The sequence below is a fragment of the Neophocaena asiaeorientalis genome, unplaced genomic scaffold (genome assembly GCF_003031525.2).
Source record: "Neophocaena asiaeorientalis asiaeorientalis breed wild unplaced genomic scaffold, Neophocaena_asiaeorientalis_V1.1 scaffold254, whole genome shotgun sequence".
Classification (NCBI taxonomy): Eukaryota; Metazoa; Chordata; class Mammalia; order Artiodactyla; family Phocoenidae; genus Neophocaena; species Neophocaena asiaeorientalis.
In genome coordinates, this window is record NW_020174705.1 from 3,801,164 (window position 1) to 3,817,300 (window position 16,137).

The 16,137-nt window shown below is 52.7% G+C and overlaps 2 protein-coding genes across 6 annotated transcripts in view; one reads left to right on the forward strand and one right to left on the reverse strand.

Moving 5' to 3' along the window:
* Positions 1 to 3,398, forward strand: part of DNAJA3 (DnaJ heat shock protein family (Hsp40) member A3) — a 31,775-nt gene extending 28,377 nt beyond the window's left edge. Inside the window, exons 11-12 of one of the 2 annotated variants that reach the window (XM_024759704.1) lie at positions 1,451 to 1,567; positions 2,173 to 3,398. In XM_024759704.1, the coding sequence (XP_024615472.1) occupies positions 1,451 to 1,554 (104 nt within the window). In that variant the 3' untranslated portion in view covers positions 1,555 to 1,567; positions 2,173 to 3,398. The remainder of the gene's footprint in view (positions 1 to 1,450; positions 1,568 to 2,172) is intronic. The other variant, XM_024759705.1, reaches the window with a different exon arrangement.
* Positions 3,399 to 5,850: 2,452 nt separating this feature from the next.
* On the reverse strand, positions 5,851 to 15,781 carry NMRAL1 (NmrA like redox sensor 1). 4 transcript variants are annotated; one of them, XM_024759824.1, is made up of 6 exons: positions 15,441 to 15,773; positions 15,172 to 15,245; positions 11,622 to 11,860; positions 8,710 to 8,959; positions 7,247 to 7,437; positions 5,851 to 6,158 (listed from the first exon to the last, which is right to left on the reverse strand). In XM_024759824.1, the coding sequence occupies exons 2-6, from the start codon at positions 15,209 to 15,211 to the stop codon at positions 5,979 to 5,981; spliced, it is 900 nt and encodes a 299-aa protein (XP_024615592.1). In that variant the 5' UTR covers positions 15,212 to 15,245; positions 15,441 to 15,773; the 3' UTR covers positions 5,851 to 5,978. The 4 variants fall into 4 exon arrangements, with proteins under 4 accessions (XP_024615592.1, XP_024615591.1, XP_024615594.1 ...); XM_024759823.1 differs by having other exon boundaries at positions 5,870 to 6,158; positions 15,404 to 15,772; XM_024759825.1 differs by lacking the exon at positions 5,851 to 6,158 and adding an exon at positions 6,166 to 7,097 and having other exon boundaries at positions 15,404 to 15,778.
* Positions 15,782 to 16,137: the final 356 nt, after the last annotated feature.

Consider the following 16,137-nt stretch of genomic DNA (forward strand, 5'->3'; position numbering starts at 1 on the left):
TCCATCAGCAGCAGTAACTCATAGTGTGAGACACACACACACGTGCACACACACACAGACTTGCTGTCCCCTCACCAAGGACATAACAAAATTCAATACTTTTGCCTTGCCTTGCCTTGTCCGAGGAGGCCCAGGAAATTTCTGGTTTGTGGATTCCTTTGTGTTAGGAGAGTCCTTTATTGTTACTTAAGTCTTTATGTAAGAAAAGGGGACGTGAAGGACTGAAGGAGGGCACACCTGGCCTTGTAACCTGCGGCCATGGATGCCTCTCACAGGGGCCTGCCGCCGTGATTGTGCAGTGCCCGGGTCCTCACCTGGGGAGCCCTGAGCATCAGGCTTTTGTGGTTGCTCAGACCTCTGTCAGCACATTCTTGTTTGGGGCCACCGCTATCTCTCTGAGGACATTCCTGACTTAGGAGAGCACATCAGGTCCAGAGGACGGCCCAGGGGGCTGTACCCAGGACAACCTGCCCCACCCCTGCTGGGGGCCTGTGGCCCAGAGCTTTGGGCCTCTCACCAACAAAGACTGAGATCTTGGAGACGTGACCATTTTGTACCCTCTACGCGCTGTACTTGATGTACATCTCCTAGCATGTTGAGATGTGCTAATTCTCCTAGCCCAATGAAAAATATTGAGTACAGTCCAGCTTATAACAAGTTGGCCCTCTGCCTCGTGCCTGGCAGGTCTTTAAAACGATGTGTTAGTGCAGCAGAGCTGCTCTCAGTGGGCCCTCAAGAAACAGCAGGTCAGCTTCCCTTTATCTGGATCATTTGGAGCCAGATGCTTGCCCAGTGACAGACAGGGTCCTTGGCTGCCATTGTCACAGATGAGAAGTGTGCATGTCCTGGGATCCCCAGGTGTCCCAGAGACGGTTTGTGTGCACCGACAGGCTGTGGAAGCTGGTCGGTTGGTCTTGGTGCATGTTCTTCACTTCTCAGAGCCGGTGAGTGAGAGCCTGGACTTTGGCGTCTGACTGCTTGTGTCTCATCTCGGGCCTCCTGCCTGCTTACCGGCTCTGTGACCTTGGGCATGCCACCTAACCCCTTTGTGCCTCTGGTTTTTGGTTTTTTCATCTGTGGAATTTACCTGTAAGGTTAGCCTAAGGATTGAACGAGCTAATGTGGATGCCGTGTGGCCTGGCCCAGAAGACATCTGGCACTTGGCTCTATTTCTATTACAGTTGTTAAGGTAGAGACAGCTCCTTTTTGTCCCTTTCTATTTCTTGTCTTCCTTTCAAGGGCCAGTGACTCGAGGAGCAGTTGGGATGCTCCGAAGTGCTGAGTCATCTGACAGGCAGGGCAGCCCTGGCCAATCGGGGTGCAGCCCCCTCTCCGGGTGGCGCTTGGTGGCTCCTTCAGTGGCGAGCCCTGGGTAGCCAGGCGGGACCTGGGATGGGACACATGGAGGTGTGCGCCCTTGACCCCAGTTCTCTCTGCTGTTTGTGCCCAGGTGGCAGCACCATGGATAGCTCCGCAGGAGGCAAGGCTAGGCCTGAGGCTGGGGAGGACAAGGAGGGACTCCTTTCCAAACTTAAGAAAATGTTTACCTCCTGATATCCCAGCCGAGGTAGGAAAACCCCTGAGGTTCCTCCCCTTTTCGTTCCCCTCTGTGAACTAATCTGTTTTCTGTCACTTTAACCAGTATCATCCCCCCACACCCAGTTGAAGAGGTTCCAGTCTCAGGTGTGGTGTGTCTGGCTCCCCTCAGAGCCAAGCCTCAGCCCGTGGGGAGTCAGCCGGTAGTGCAGGGCCGAACCACAGATAGTAGCCGCTTCTGCGGCTCCACTTCCTGGAGAGGTTGCTGCCTCCCAGCCCTCCTTCCACCAGCTCCTGGGGGCTCTGCGTCCTGCTGTGGTGAGGACCAGGTTGCCCACGGTCACAGAGGGCAAGTCATAGCAGAGCCAGGCCTAGAACTCAGATCTCCCCAGTCCCCGCCCTGTCGTGCCTGGGAGGTGCGGGGAGGTGTCAACCTTGGTTAGGGCTGAGGTGGGGGGCACTGCCAGGAGTCCTGCTTGCTCACTGTGGTGTCTCGGGGCTCACTTTTTAATTGTGCTGGTCCCTGGTGGCTGGGGCTCCTGGTGCAGCTCCTTCTCAGGGATGACAGAAGCTCACCAACAGGGCGTGTTCTTCCTGCGATGCCAGTGAAATGTAACTGTTTGTGTCTTGGCTCAGGAAAACGGTCCACCGGAAACTAGGCCGGGAGCAGCAGCCCCTCCTTGTGGCCAGGGCATCTCAGATGCAGGAGGATTCCACACAGCAGCACCGAGCCCCTGCCTGCAGAGGCCCTCTGGACCACCTTGGAAGCAGCAAAATCATGTGACAATGCACCTCTCCATGGAAGGGTCATGGTGGACAGCCCCTGGGCAGTAAGGCATGGCAGGTCTCAGGGCTGGTAATTTCCTATCTGTGGGTAGGTAACTTGGCCTCTTCTGGCTCCAGCAGAGTCAGACAGCTGGACATTTCTTGCAGAGCTAAAACTCTGATTTGGAATCAAATGTGGTTAAAGAATTAAAGGCCGTGCTTATAGCTTAAAAATGAAGCCTTAAGCTGCACCGAGTTGTGAAGTGAGTAATTTCCCTCTCAGCAAACCTCTGGGAGGTTCCAGAATGAGTCTTTCCTGACAGGGTTGTCTTTTCCAGGAACCTGGGGCATGCACGCCCCACTTGTGTCATCCACCCCTCAGCAGGGGCATCCCCTGCTAGAGTTTGTTTTAATTCCGAAAGGTACCAAGCAGCTGAAACATGGGGGCCTTGGGGGCCCGGGGTGACACATATGAAGACAGTCCCTGGAGATGCTACTCTTGATCACATGGGCCATGATCTCTGTCAGGATGGATAGTCCTTCCTCCCACCCCACTTGAGGTGGCCCCTTGTCCCCTGACAGTTGAGTTCTGTTGTTCTAAGCCGGGTGTGAGTGGAGCTCCTGCCCTTCTGCTGGACCACAGCCAGCCGTGGCCTGGGGCCGACTAACGGCCTCTTAACCCGGAGCCCTGCCCTGCTGCCTGCCAGGGCCTTGGTTCTCACCACTCACAGCTGACCTCTGTTTCAGAAGTGTGTTTAAATTATTCAGTGCTAAGAATCATCGTCTTTTCCTGATAAACGTTTGTTTAGAAAAGGAGAGCACAGTCTCAGCAGTTGAAGGTTCTCCACCATCCAGCCAGAGCAAAACACTGTTTCCCCAGCCTTGGCTCGTAGGATGTGTGGGTTCCATTGTGTTTCCAGATCCCCCTGCTGTGGTAAGACAGGTTAATGGAGAACACTTCTGATTAGTTCCCTTTTTGTTTTCCTTCATAATTTACTAAAATAAAGCATCTACTAGTGTCTGCTCTAGGAATGTAAAATGATTCTGTATCAATGTAAATAAGATTATCTACTACAAAGAGATATTTAAAACCTAAATTGTCGTCATTTCTTCTTTGAAAGAGTTCAGACAGCTTTCTGCAGGTGGCCCAGCAGGGGGTTACTGGTGGTCACCTGCCAGTCAGGCCACCCCACGTCTCTGCTGGCCTTCCTGGGGCGGCTGGAGGTGGCTGTCCTAGTCCTTGGAGTCACGTGCGCCAAGCGACGGTGGCGCTCTGACAGGCGCTGACCCTCTCCAGCCCAGATCCCAGAGAGGGGAGGGTGCTGATCTGACGAATGTTCTAGGGTTCGGCATATAGCTTTTTCTTTGGCAGCCTGCTATTTGAGAGACGTGCAGTGTGGCCTACTTAGGTCCCTACAGGTCACCACCTCCCTCACTAGATTTTTTTTTCCCTCCATTATTTTCAGAGGAATATACAGGTATATTTTTGTGTTGCAGTGTTAGTCCGGGCTGTCTCACAAAAGCCCAAGTGCTGTCGTGGCTGGAGTGGGCCCCGAGCATATAGCTCTGCCCCACTCTGGGTTCTGGGCTGAGCAGGTTGAGGTGTGAGGGCACTGCTGGGTTGGGTGAAGAGGCTGGGAATACCTGTTGGGTGAGAAAGGGGCTCAGTGACTTCCTGCCAATTTCCAAACTTGTCCTTCATTGAACAGAAGTTTGTCAAGTGCCTTCTGTGGACTCAGTATGGGCCTGGAAGGATCCTAGACCCCGGGGTATGGCGGTGGGGAGCTAGATGGTTTCTCTCGTGATAGCTTAGGTTTTCTTCCTGGAGAAGCCAACCGAAGTCCCACTCGTGGCCTGTCTTCTGAAAACAGAAGCCTAGACTTTGAAAGGGAAAAGTGGATTTTCTTTCTAGCGAGACATCTTCATTGCTGTACTGAGGCGTCCTCCCCTCAGGTGGTCAGAAGGTGGCGGGGCAATATCTGTAGAATCAAGCCCCACTCAAGGCCTAGACTGGATTTGGCTTATTCCCACAGCTGGATCCTGAGACGTGTCTCCAGACAACTTTGCAGCCCGAGGTGGGGCTGGAGTGTGAGGTGAGGTATTTAAAAATACAAAAGAGTATCTCCAGGTCCCTGAGCCTCTGGGGATCGAGAGGAGGAGAGGTAGATGGTGTGAGCATTTGCTGAAATGTTTGGAGTGTGGACAAGGGAAGGCATTGGAGGCTCACAGGCCTGACCATGTGAGCCCAGACACTGCTTTGCACAAATGCCCTCACGTTGCCTTCACAACAGCCTGGCCAGGGGGCACCGGGTGAGCAAACAGACCCAAGAGGCTCGGCGACGTGTCCATGGCCTGCTTGTGGATGAGGAGCAGCTGGAGCCTGGCATCAGCTCCCTGCAGTTCGCCCTGGACCTGGACCTGGCACAGTGGGCTCTACCCAGGCTTGGTACTGGCCAAGGGCTGCTCCAGGATCTTGGCACGGTGAGTCACAGCCCCAGCAGGTGAGTTTCCCACGCAGGGGCCTGGGGGACTTGGGCATCACAGGGCTGGACACAGATGACCTCTCATGTTCTCTTGCTGATATGGGTGGGCTTGGAAGCCCATGTCATCATGTCCTTTTCCTCCTACCCTGCCTGGGAGGCTGTTCCCCTCAGACTGCAAGCTGTCCCTGTCCCACTAAAGTGGGCCCCTCCTCCAGTGTTCCTCATTCCTCCTGCTCTCTGCAGCCCTATGTCAATCTGCAGTCATTCTGCAGATTTGTATCTGGCTCTCTTGCTAAACCAGGCTCAAGGCAGGGCACATACTTTTCTGGTGAACATTGTATTTAGGGCCCAGCTTACACTGGTAGGTTGTCAAAGAAGTGCTTTTTCAGTGACTCAGTTAATGAACAGATCGAATGAGTTTGGCTGCCCTGCTCCCCTTTCAATGCCTCTGCGGGTCCTGAGGCTGAGGCAGGGTAGTACAGATGCTGGTGGAGGTTTCACAAGTCCACGGAGACACTGGTCAGTCCGCCGGCTGTGTCCTCTGGGCCTTCATTTCTCTTCTCTAAAGCGAGCAGGAGAGGGAAACGGTCCAAATGCCTGGGGAGCTCAACCCACCAAGTAGGGCTGGGTGGTTATTTCCCTGGTTTCCCTTCCCAGCCTTTGCTGCGGGTGGTGTCACCTTTTCTCAGCAGTGTCCAAGTCTTATATGACCTGGGGTCCACAGAACTGCCACGTTCCTTCAAGGGTTTCTTTCCAGCCTGTTTTGCGATCACCCACATCTCGAGGCCTCTGCACCCGGGGGCCCAGGAGACAGGAAAAGAGAGAGGGAGAAGGGGCCGGTCTTCCTGCCCTAAAACTCAAAGAAGGAACACGTGGGTGGCCGCACTCACGTTCTGGAGAGGAACGGCGTGTGTGCAGGGGTGTCAAATGTTGCTCCTGGCTGGCGGGGGTAGGGGGGTCCTCTCAGCCCCCCCCACTTGACTGGGCCCCCCACCACTTTATGCTTCCTGTTGGAACTTTCATGTCCTCAGGCAGCTGCCGCCCCAACCCCAGTCCCTGAAACCACTTTTCTTTTGGAAGCCATCTGTGAGAACAATGGCCTTTATTTAAAAAATAAACTTTCTTGTAACACAAGAAAGGATCACTGTGACTATACCTCCCGTCCCCACAGATGGGGTTGAGAGGTGGGCAGGGTCACAGTCCTGCAAAGTCCCCTTTGTGCTGCTCCAGCCACTGGTCCAGCGTCCTGGCCTTGGGGTTGAGCCTCAGGCTCAGTTCGATGTTGCGGTCAGGTTTCAGGGCATAGAAACGGAACATATTGGCCAGGTCCTGGGCGCTGGGGAAGCCAAGCTTCTCGTAGTCCTCGGGGCTTATCTGGAAGCAGAGGGGAGTCTCTTAGGGTCGATCGGCATCTGCAGTACCTTGACCACGCTGTTGACACCTCGGTTCCTACCCTGGTCCCCGCTAAGTTCACCTGAAAACCAGTCTATTAGAAAGATGAAACGTCAAAAACCACTGTTCTAGGGCAATTTAAATCCTGTTCTTCCAAGATGACGAGATGAAAACTTCTCAGTCCTTTCCAAATCAGAACTATGCTTACGTCACTTCTTGCTCAAAAAACCAAAGGTGTTCCCCTTTCCTGACCGAACTGAATCTTAACTCCTCAGCTTCCAAATCCTCCATGACTGCCTCAGGCTTTCTTTGTTTAGAGAGTAATATGCAACCATTTAGTGCATGTTTTCTAGTGCGTTCATTGTGCCAAGGGAGCGTTTACAGCAATTGTTCCATTCAATCCTCACAGCAGCCCGAGGAGGGGGATACTCTCCATACACCCACTTTACAGATGAGGAAACTGAGGCAGAGAGGGGTCAGGGGCTGGGCCTCCAGTCACACACGGGTGGGTGTTAAGGGCTGGGAGCAAGATCTGAGTCCAAGGTCTTACTGGCCCGTCCTGCCCTAGCCTCTCCCCCATCATTACTCTGCTTGGGTCTGAGGGCGCTCTACAGGTGGTTTTTGTCATTTAATGACTTGGAGTAGCCGAGATTTTCATAATGAGAAACAAGAAACAAGGCACCTGGGGTTCTGGACAGGAAGAGAGAGTAGGCAAGGGGAGGAGGGGACTGTGCCAGGCCAAGAAAAGGGGACCAGGATGGGGCCTACTCCGGCCTCCTTCCCCTCCCCGAGAGGAGCCCAAGACACCCTGCGTTTTCCCTCCTTGCTTTGGCCCCTACTGTCCCCTCTTCCTGGAACCCTTCCTTACCACTTGATCAACTGACAAAACCAGAAGTTTCACTCAGTGGCCACACCTGGCTCCTAAGAACAGCACAATATAAACGTTCACAGTGAGAATGAATTTGGCTTTACGCTGCTCAGAGCGCTAGGGCAGCCCTAGATGCCCCTTCCCTTCTGCCCACAAAGCCCCTCTGACCGCGGCTGCCAAGTCCCGAGCCTGGGCCCTCCACCTTGGCATCTCGCACGGTCTTCCTGGTATGCCTGGAGAGCAGGGCAGCGTACTCCCCCACCGTGTGCCTGCAGGTGCTGAGCCCGATGTTCTGGCCGACGTAGTCTTCAGGCATCTTCAGCAGGCTGAGCACCACGGGGCCCAGGTCGGACACAGACATGCCGTCCATGGGCACGTCACCCATGGGCAAGCCTGGGAGGGAAAGAGGGACGTGCTGGCACGCGTCTCTGAGGGGTCGGTCCCCACCGGCCAGTCAACTGGATGTGTGCACAAGCCAGCACCTGGCACGAGGCAGACACCCCCGGTGTCAGCAGGAGAAATGAGTCAGGAAATGGGACACGATCGAGCTGTGCCACCTGGCAGGCCATTCAAACCCTGGGAGCCTGGCTGTGCTCTTCCCAAGGTGGGGAGAACCCTGGGCCTGCCGCCCCTCTCAGGCCTGAGACGGGAACAAGGGGAAGGAGAGGAAGGCTTTGATAGGCACCTCTGAGAACAGGAGCTCCCAGGGTTCAGGCCCCCGTACACTTCGTCAGACCCGAATCCCTGATAGGGACGCCTGTGGTGGGGGGTGCTCCAAACACCATCTCCACCGGCAGGAATCCTCGATCAGCTGAGGCCAGGGCTGACCCCAGAGCAGCATGACGGGTGCTGATAAACATGTTAAATTAACGAGTGACTCCACCTGCCAAGGTGTGGTCTTGGGGATGGAGAGGCAGAGCTGTGTCCTGATGAGGCACCTGGAGCGCTCAGGCCCTGCCCTATAAAATTTCCGTGGCTGCCCATTCAGATGGGCCAGGGAGCCTGCCGGGGTGGAGCCTGTTCCAACTTACAGACAGAACACAGGTGAATCTGATTATGGCTTTGCAAATCTCTGATTATGGCTTTGCAAACCGGTGTGCCAACAGAAGGACAAGACTGCTCACCAGCAGGTGAGACCCAAGCGAGGGTGAGCGGCGTTCACGCAGAGGTGAGGGGCTGGGAGGGCTCAGACCCCTCCTGCTCCACCTGCTGAGCCACCTGCATTAACCCACTGCCCCGCCGGCAGGACACAGGAAACAGAAAACATGGTTCCCTCGAAGCTGTTTACAGATTTGCAAACAGATGTTGAGAAGAAAGTGCTTTCCTATTTCGGGAAATCGACCATTGGACCTCACCGTCCAAATCCTCTCCTTATTTATGAGGCAGTAACGATAAGCACACTCTCTCCGTAAAGCTCTCCGACAAACAAAGCACTGCATCCCCAGACTCGGCAGATTTTCCCATGGCCCCAGGGAAGTCCGAGTCATGCCCATCTCACGGGACAGGACGCAGAGGCCCAGCATGGTCACATGTGTTGCTCGCAGTCACAGCCTAACGTGAGCGAGCCAGAGCTTGGACCCAGAGCCCTCTGAGGACAAGTCCAGTGGGCCACCACGGCTCCACACGGTGAGAGGAGACAACCGAGGAAGTGGGGAGGGCACTCACTCAGCAAGTAGCTCTTTCCATCTGGGGCTTTCTGGGGCAGGAAGCAGGAGAGGAGGTTCTCGAAATAACAGGGCAGCCGCACACTGGTCATGGGGACGCCAATGTCCCGGAAATATTCCTCCACCTCCCCTTTGCCGTCAAAGTGTCCCGCTGCCAGTCTCCCTGCTGTCACCTTCTTGATGTTCTCCAGGCCACTGTAGACCACGTAGTGCAGGCCCAGGCGCTTAGCCAGATCGGCCAGCAGCTTTCCCTGGTGGGCAGGGAAGGAGAAACCACAAAGCTCAGAGGGAGGATGTGTGTCCCCATCACGGCACTGGCTCTCCCACCCCAGAGGCCACTGTGCCCGGTGCCAAGAGCCCTCTGATAAGGCTCCCTCTTCCGTGTGTGGCTCACATGGCACCACACGCTCTACCACGGGATTATAAGCTTCTCACCACTCGCATAGCCTTAGCGCCCCTTCTCTAGATCATCTGGGTCGTTCCACCTTCCAGTGTGCTGGACCACAGCCCACCGTGTGCCATGTGGGAGGGTACGCACAGAGGCTTCTGCCTCTGCCTGCTCTCAGAAAGCATCTTGTCCCCATGCTGGGCCGTCTTCCTGGGAGAGCCCCAACCATCCCCTAGGGAAGTGCTACGGCTCAGCAGTTAAGCACACAACACAAACCACCTGGGCTCCAGACCAGCTCTGCAGCACACTGGCTGTGCCATCCAAGACAAGGGGTCTAACTGTTTTGGCCTTGTCGGTTAAATGGGGACAGAAACACGACCTGCTGCACAAGGCTGTGTAGTGTGCTGGATGGTGGCCTCCCAAAAGATATGTCCATGTCCCAAACCCCAGAACCTGTGAATGCCACATCATTTGGAAAAAAGTTTCTGCAGATATTTTTGTTAAGGAACTTGAGACAAGATCATCCTGGATTATCCTCGTGGGCCCTCAACCCAATGACGAGTGTCCTTATGAGAGATGGAAGAGGAGACACAGAGAAGAGGAGAGGCCTTGTGTAAACAGAGGCAGAGCCCGGAGTGATGTTGCCTCACGGAGAGCTGGTACCACTGGGCGCTGGAAGAGGCAAGAATTGGAACCTCCCTTGGAGCCTCCAGACAGGGCAGGGCCAACACCTTGCTGTTGGACTCCTGGCCTCCAGAAGGGGGAGAGAATAAATTCCTGTTGTTTTAAGCCACCTGGCTTGGGGTCATTTGTTATGGCTCAGGAGGTCAGGTTGACGAGATCTGCGTGCACCAGAAAAGCTGTCTCTGTCCACTCTCTGAGATGGGCTTCCATGTAAGACTGTAACTGAAGAAAGGCTCAGGGCTAAAAACAAGTTTGGAGACCAGTGGTCCGGTCCAGTCTCCCTTTATTGTACACAGGAGGAAAGACAGACCAGCGCAGGGAAGTCATGTCTACAGCCGCAACGGTGGGGAGCTGTGGATGAGGCGGGACTGAAAGCCGACAGGCACGGGTCTCAGCCCAGTGCCTTTGCTGTGGCACCAGTCATACCTCCCACAAGTACCTGAGTGCCTGCTACGTGACAGGCCCACAGCAAGTGTCCCCACCTTCCAAGAGACTTTAAAAAGATGCATGTTTGTCTCACATCCCTCCCCCCACCACCTAGACTCAATAACCACCCAACCAGAGAGAAGCTGGGTGGAAAACAGAATAAAGAGAAACAGAAAACATCTGAAAGGGGACATGGAGGACTTTTCGGAATGATGGAGATGTATTATATTTTGATTAGAATGGTAGTTACATGGGTATATTTATTTATTTTCAAATTTCATTAAATTGTACAATTAAAAAGTTTACTTTTATTTATTTATTTTTGGCTGCACTGGGTCTTCGCTGCTGTGTGTGGGCTTTCTCTAGTTGCAGAGAGCGGGGGCTACTCTTCATTGTGGTGCACAGGCTTCTCATTGCGGTGGCTCCTCTTGTTGTGGAGCACGGGCTCTAGGCGCATGGGCTTCAGTAATTGTGGCACACGGGCTCAGTAGTTGTGCTCGGGGGCTCTAGAGTGCAGGCTCAGTAGTCGTGGTGCACGGGCTTAGTTGCTCTGTGGCATGTGGGATCTTCCTGGACCAAGGATCAAACCCATGTTCCCTGCATTGGCAGGCAGATTCTTAACCACTGCACCACCAGGGAAGTCCCTACATTTGATTTTAAGAAAATTATGGGTCAATAGAGTTTTTTAGAAAGTGTAAAAGTCACTGGATGACACAAAGCAGATTGTGGTTGCCTGGGGCTGAGGAAGCGGGGAATGGGGAGTGACCGCTACCAGGTATGGTGTTTCTTTTGGGGTAATGAAATGTTCTGGAATTAGGTAGTGATAATGGCTGCACAACTTTGTGAATATGTTAAAAACCACTGAATTGTACACTTTAAAAGGGGGAACAGGGACTTCCCTGGTGATCCAGTGGTTAAGAATGAGCCTTCCAATGCAGGGGATGCGGGTTCGATGCCTGGTTGGGGAACTAAGATCCCACATGTCGCGGAGCAACTAAGCCCGTGCCTCAACTACTGAGCCGGTGAACCAGAACTAGAGAGAAGCCCACGTGCTGCAACAAAATATGCCGCGTGCCACAACTAAGACCTGACGCAGCCAAAAATAAATAAATAAATACTTTAAAAATAGTAATAAAATAAAAGCTTTAAAATCAAAAGGGTGAACAGTATGGTACATGAATGATGTCTAAAAGAAGTCATCGGATGAGGAAGCGGCCACCTTCTGCCCTCATCAAAGTCTAGGAGGGCTGCATAGAAGAGGAGGGGAAAGGCCTGCAGTGTCAGTGGTCAGGTAGGGGTCAGCCCTTCTCTGGCAAGTTGGAGCTGCCCCGCAAGGGCAAGTAGAGACCTGGGAGCGCCTTTGAAGATGGCCTGCTCCTGCCCTGGCTTCCCCACGCCCTCCCGCCTGCCCTTACCTGCTTGACCTCCTGCTCCTGGCTGCAGTTCTCCCAGTAGTTGGTCACGATGAAGGTGGCGTGAGCCCCGATCAGGGCCAGCTCCATGCTGGCCTCATCATCCTGGTCTCCCTGCACTACTTCTGCACCTTGCAGCCTCAGCTTCTTCGCTGCCCTCTGCCCAGGGTCCCGGGTCACCACTCGGACCCTGAATGTCCCATCTTCCAGGAGTGTCCGGGCCACTGAGCCCCCCTGGGCACCTGCAGAGAGTCAGAAAGACCCGCAGGGTGGGACCAGCCTGGGAGCCTGCCATGGGTGAGGCCCTGCAGGGAATCCTCCACCACAGCAACACACCTGGCACTTTTCACCTGTGATTCCCACTGTTTTGCCTCACACAATCTTGTAACTAACAGCTTCATTGAGATAGAATTCACATACCGTAACATTCATCCTTTTATTTTAATTTTATTTTTTTTAATACAATTTTAAAACAAATTATTTATTTATTTTTGGCTGTGTTGGGTCTTCGTTGCTACACGCAGGCTTTCTCTAGTTGCGGCGAGTGGGGGCTACTCTGTTGTGGAGCACGGGCTTCTCATTGCAGTGGCTTCTATTGTTGCATAGCATGGGCTCTAGGCGCACGGGCTTCAGTAGTTGTGGCGCACGGGCTCAGTAGTTGTGGCTCACAGCTCTAGGGTGCAGGCTCAGTAGTTGTGGCACACGGGCTTAGTTGCTCCGCAGCATGTGGGATTTTCCTGGGCCAGGGCTCGAACCCGTGTCCCCTGCATTGGCAGGCGGATTCTTAACCACTGCGCCACCAGGGAAGCCCACGTTCACCCTTTTAAAGTGTACAGTGCAGCAGCTTTTAGTACATTCAGAGTGTGCAACCATCATTGCAGTCAATTTTAGAACATTTTCATTGCCCCAAAAAAGAAAGTCCATACCCATCAGCAGTCACTCCCCATTTTCCCTTCCCCTTCAGCCCTTGGCAACCACTAATCTACTCTCTGTCTCTACAGATTTGCCTATTTTGGACACTTCACATAAATGGAGTCACACAATATGTGGTGTTTTGTGTCTGGCTTCTCTCACTTATGTTTTCAAGGTTCATCCATGTTTTAGCAGTCATCACACTTATACCTTTTACAAAAATTTTTAAATGTATTATGAAATATTTTTTAAATATTTATTTATTTATTTTGGCTGCGCCAGGTCTTAGTTGCAGCATGCGGGTTCTTTAGTTGCGGCATGTATGTGGGATCTAGTTCCCTGACCAGGGATCGAACCCGGGCCCCCTGCATTGGGAGCGTGGAGTCGTAGCCACTGGACCACCAGGGAAGTCCCTATTATGAAATATTTAGCACATACAAAAAAGGGATACTAACACCCGTGAGCCCACCACTTAGCTTAAGAAATAAAGTATCACCTATACCTTAAAAAAAAAAAAAAAAAAAGACTGAGGGGAATTCCCTGGCGGTCCAGTGGCTAGGGCTCTGCACTCTCACTGTTGCGGGCCTGGGTTCGATCCCTGGTCGGGAAACTAAGATCCCACAAGCTCCGTGGCTTGGCCAAAAAAGAAAAAAAAAAAAGAGAGAGAGAAAATTATTAAAATCATCAAAAGAAAGAAAATAAAAATCATCCATAAATATATGTATAAGAACATTGGCTGCAAATAAATAAATAAATAAATCCACTCCTTACCAAAAAAAAAAAGAACATTGGCTGCAGTATTATTATCCATAGTGGAAGTTTATAGACAACCTAGATGTCCTTTGGTAAGAACCTGGCTAAATAAGTGATAAATCCATACAAAAGTGATTAAAAAGAATGTGGCAGGGCTTCCCTGGTGGCACAGTGGCTAAGAATCTGCCTGCCAGTGCAGGGGACACGGGTTCGAGCCCTAGCCCAGGAAGATCCCACATGCCGCAGAGCAACTAAGCCCGTGCGCCACAACTACTGAGCCTGTGCTCTAGAGCCCGCGATCCACAACTACTGAAGCCCGTGTGCCTAGAACCCATGCTCCACAACAAGAGAAGCCACTGCAATGAGAAGCCTGTGCACTGCAACAGAGAGTAGCCCGCTGCAACTAGAGAAGGCCCGCACTCAGCAACAAAGACCCAACGCAGCCAAAAATAAATAAAAATAAAAATAAAATTAAAAAAAAAAAAAGAATGTAGCAGATCTGTATGCATGACTTATGTGACCACAACATGTCCTGGAGTGGAAAAGGCAAACTGAAGAACTACAACTACCCTCATACAGTACTGGTGGGAATGTAAAGTGGTACAGTTGCTTTGAAAAAGTCTGGCAGTTCCTCAAAATGCTAAACACGGTCACCATATAATCCAGCAATTCCACTCCTAGGTATAGTCCCAAGAAAATTAAAAACATATGTCCACACAACAACTTGTATGTGATGGTTCACAGCAGCATTATTCACAATAACCAAAAGGTGGAAACAAATCAAATGTCCATAATGGATGATGGATAAACACAATGTGGTATATCCATATAATGGAATATTATTCAGCCATAAAAAGGAATGAAGTACATACAGATTCATGCTACAATGTGGATGAACCTGGAAAATGATGCTCAGTGAAAGACGCCAGACACAAAAGGCCATGTACTGTATGATTTCATTTATATGAAATGTCCAGAATGGGCAAATCTTTAGACAATAGACTGCCAGTTTCCAGGGGCTGGGGAAATGGGGAGTGAATGCTAGTGGGTATGGGTTTTTTTGCGGGGGGGTGATGAAATGTTCTAAAACTGATTGTGGTGAGGGTCACAGAGCTCTGTGAATATACTAGAATTGAACACTTTAAACACGTGAAGTGTATGGTATGTGATTTATACCTCAATAAAGCTGTTATATATTTTTTAAATATATACAGTAAAAAAAACAGGTGGGGTAAAAATAAAACACTCCCATTTAATAAACAGTATCTTTATATACCTAATTTGTTTGGAAGGATACTCAAGAAACTTTTTTTTTTTTTTTTTTTTGCGGTAGTCAGGCCTCTCACTGTTGTGGCCTCTCCCGTTGCGGAGCACAGGCTCCGGACGCGCCGGCTCAGCGGCCACGGCTCCCGAGCCCAGCCGCTCCGCGGAATGTGGGATCTTCCCAGACCGGGGTACGCGGCATGTGGGATCTTCCCGAACCGGGGCACGAACCCGTGTCTCCTACATCGGCAGGCGGACCCTCAACCACTGCGCCACCAGGGAAGCCCTACTCAAGAAACTTGACAACAGTGATGGATGGGGTTTCGGGGACAGAGGTGGGAGGGAGATTTAATTTTGATATTATGTGCAATCACCTGTTATTCAAAGCTAAGGAATTTTTTAAAAAAATTCAAAGGGAATCTGCGCTCAGGTCCTGCCCCACGGCCCCACCGTGAGTCAGGGGACCCAGCCATCTCATCGCTCCCTCCAGGACGCCGGGGACGTCTTCTGGAGCTGAGGGTCGGGCGCCCAGGCTCTGCGGGGTCGGACCGGCCTGACCCCTGCCCTGGGCTGGCTTTGGTGAGGGGTCCTGCGCCTCGGGGCCTCCGTTTGGGGTTTCGCTTACCTGTGGCTCCAAACACGACCACCAGTTTCTTGTCTGCCATGAGGCCGGGAGCCGGAAATTCAGTCCGGAGAGGTCTGAGGGCCGTGAGAGGTGCACAGTCGGTGAAGGGGTCAGGGGTGCCTGCCCGGAACGACCCCGCGCGCGCCGGGTAGGACCACGGGGGCGGTCCAGCCGGGAGAGGTCGGGACCCCGCGACCCCCGCCCCCTCGGGCCCGACCCTCCCGGGTCCTACCTGCACCCGCCGCCCGGGTCCCCCAGGTCGGCTGTACCTCCTAGCCGCGGCCTAGGTGGGAAACGGTCCGGGAAATACGGACCCCCTGTTTTGCAGCCGAGTCCACCACCGAGGGGAAGGATGGAAGCCTGCGAGCGGCGCCGCCCCCCGCCCCCAGCTCCAGCTGCAACCTGGCAAAGTCACCCCTTCCCGGCCACCCTGCATGAGGGGACCCCAGGCTGGCCTGCTTCCGAATCCCAGCCGTCTGGGCCCTGACTCTGCGCGGAGCTGACCCGCCACCCCCCTCCGCGGACACAGATGGTTCGTCCCAGCTCCGACTAGACTCAGCGGCATGTCAGGACCCGCCAGCCCCAGGCCTGCGTAAACCGAATTTGTGTAAATCGGATCTAACAGAAATGTACACGCCGAGGGCTTCTTAGCCGGATGCTGGGGGTGATGACTGCGAAGCAAAAATAAATACATAAACACATAATAAATAAATAAAATTTTATCTTGCATGAGCATCTGAACTTTGATATACGGGTGTTACCCAAAGACAAATAAATCTATATCTGTGAGTCTTAATACCCAAGGCTCTGTTTGAGTTCTTGTATGCCTGACTCACATTTGAGGTTGCTACTACTTGCCCGTTTTGAATTCTATTTAACAGGAAAGAGATCTCTCTTTTTTTTTTTTTTTTTCTTTTTTGGCCGCAGACAGCGTCATGTGGGATCCTAGTTCCACGACCAGGCATT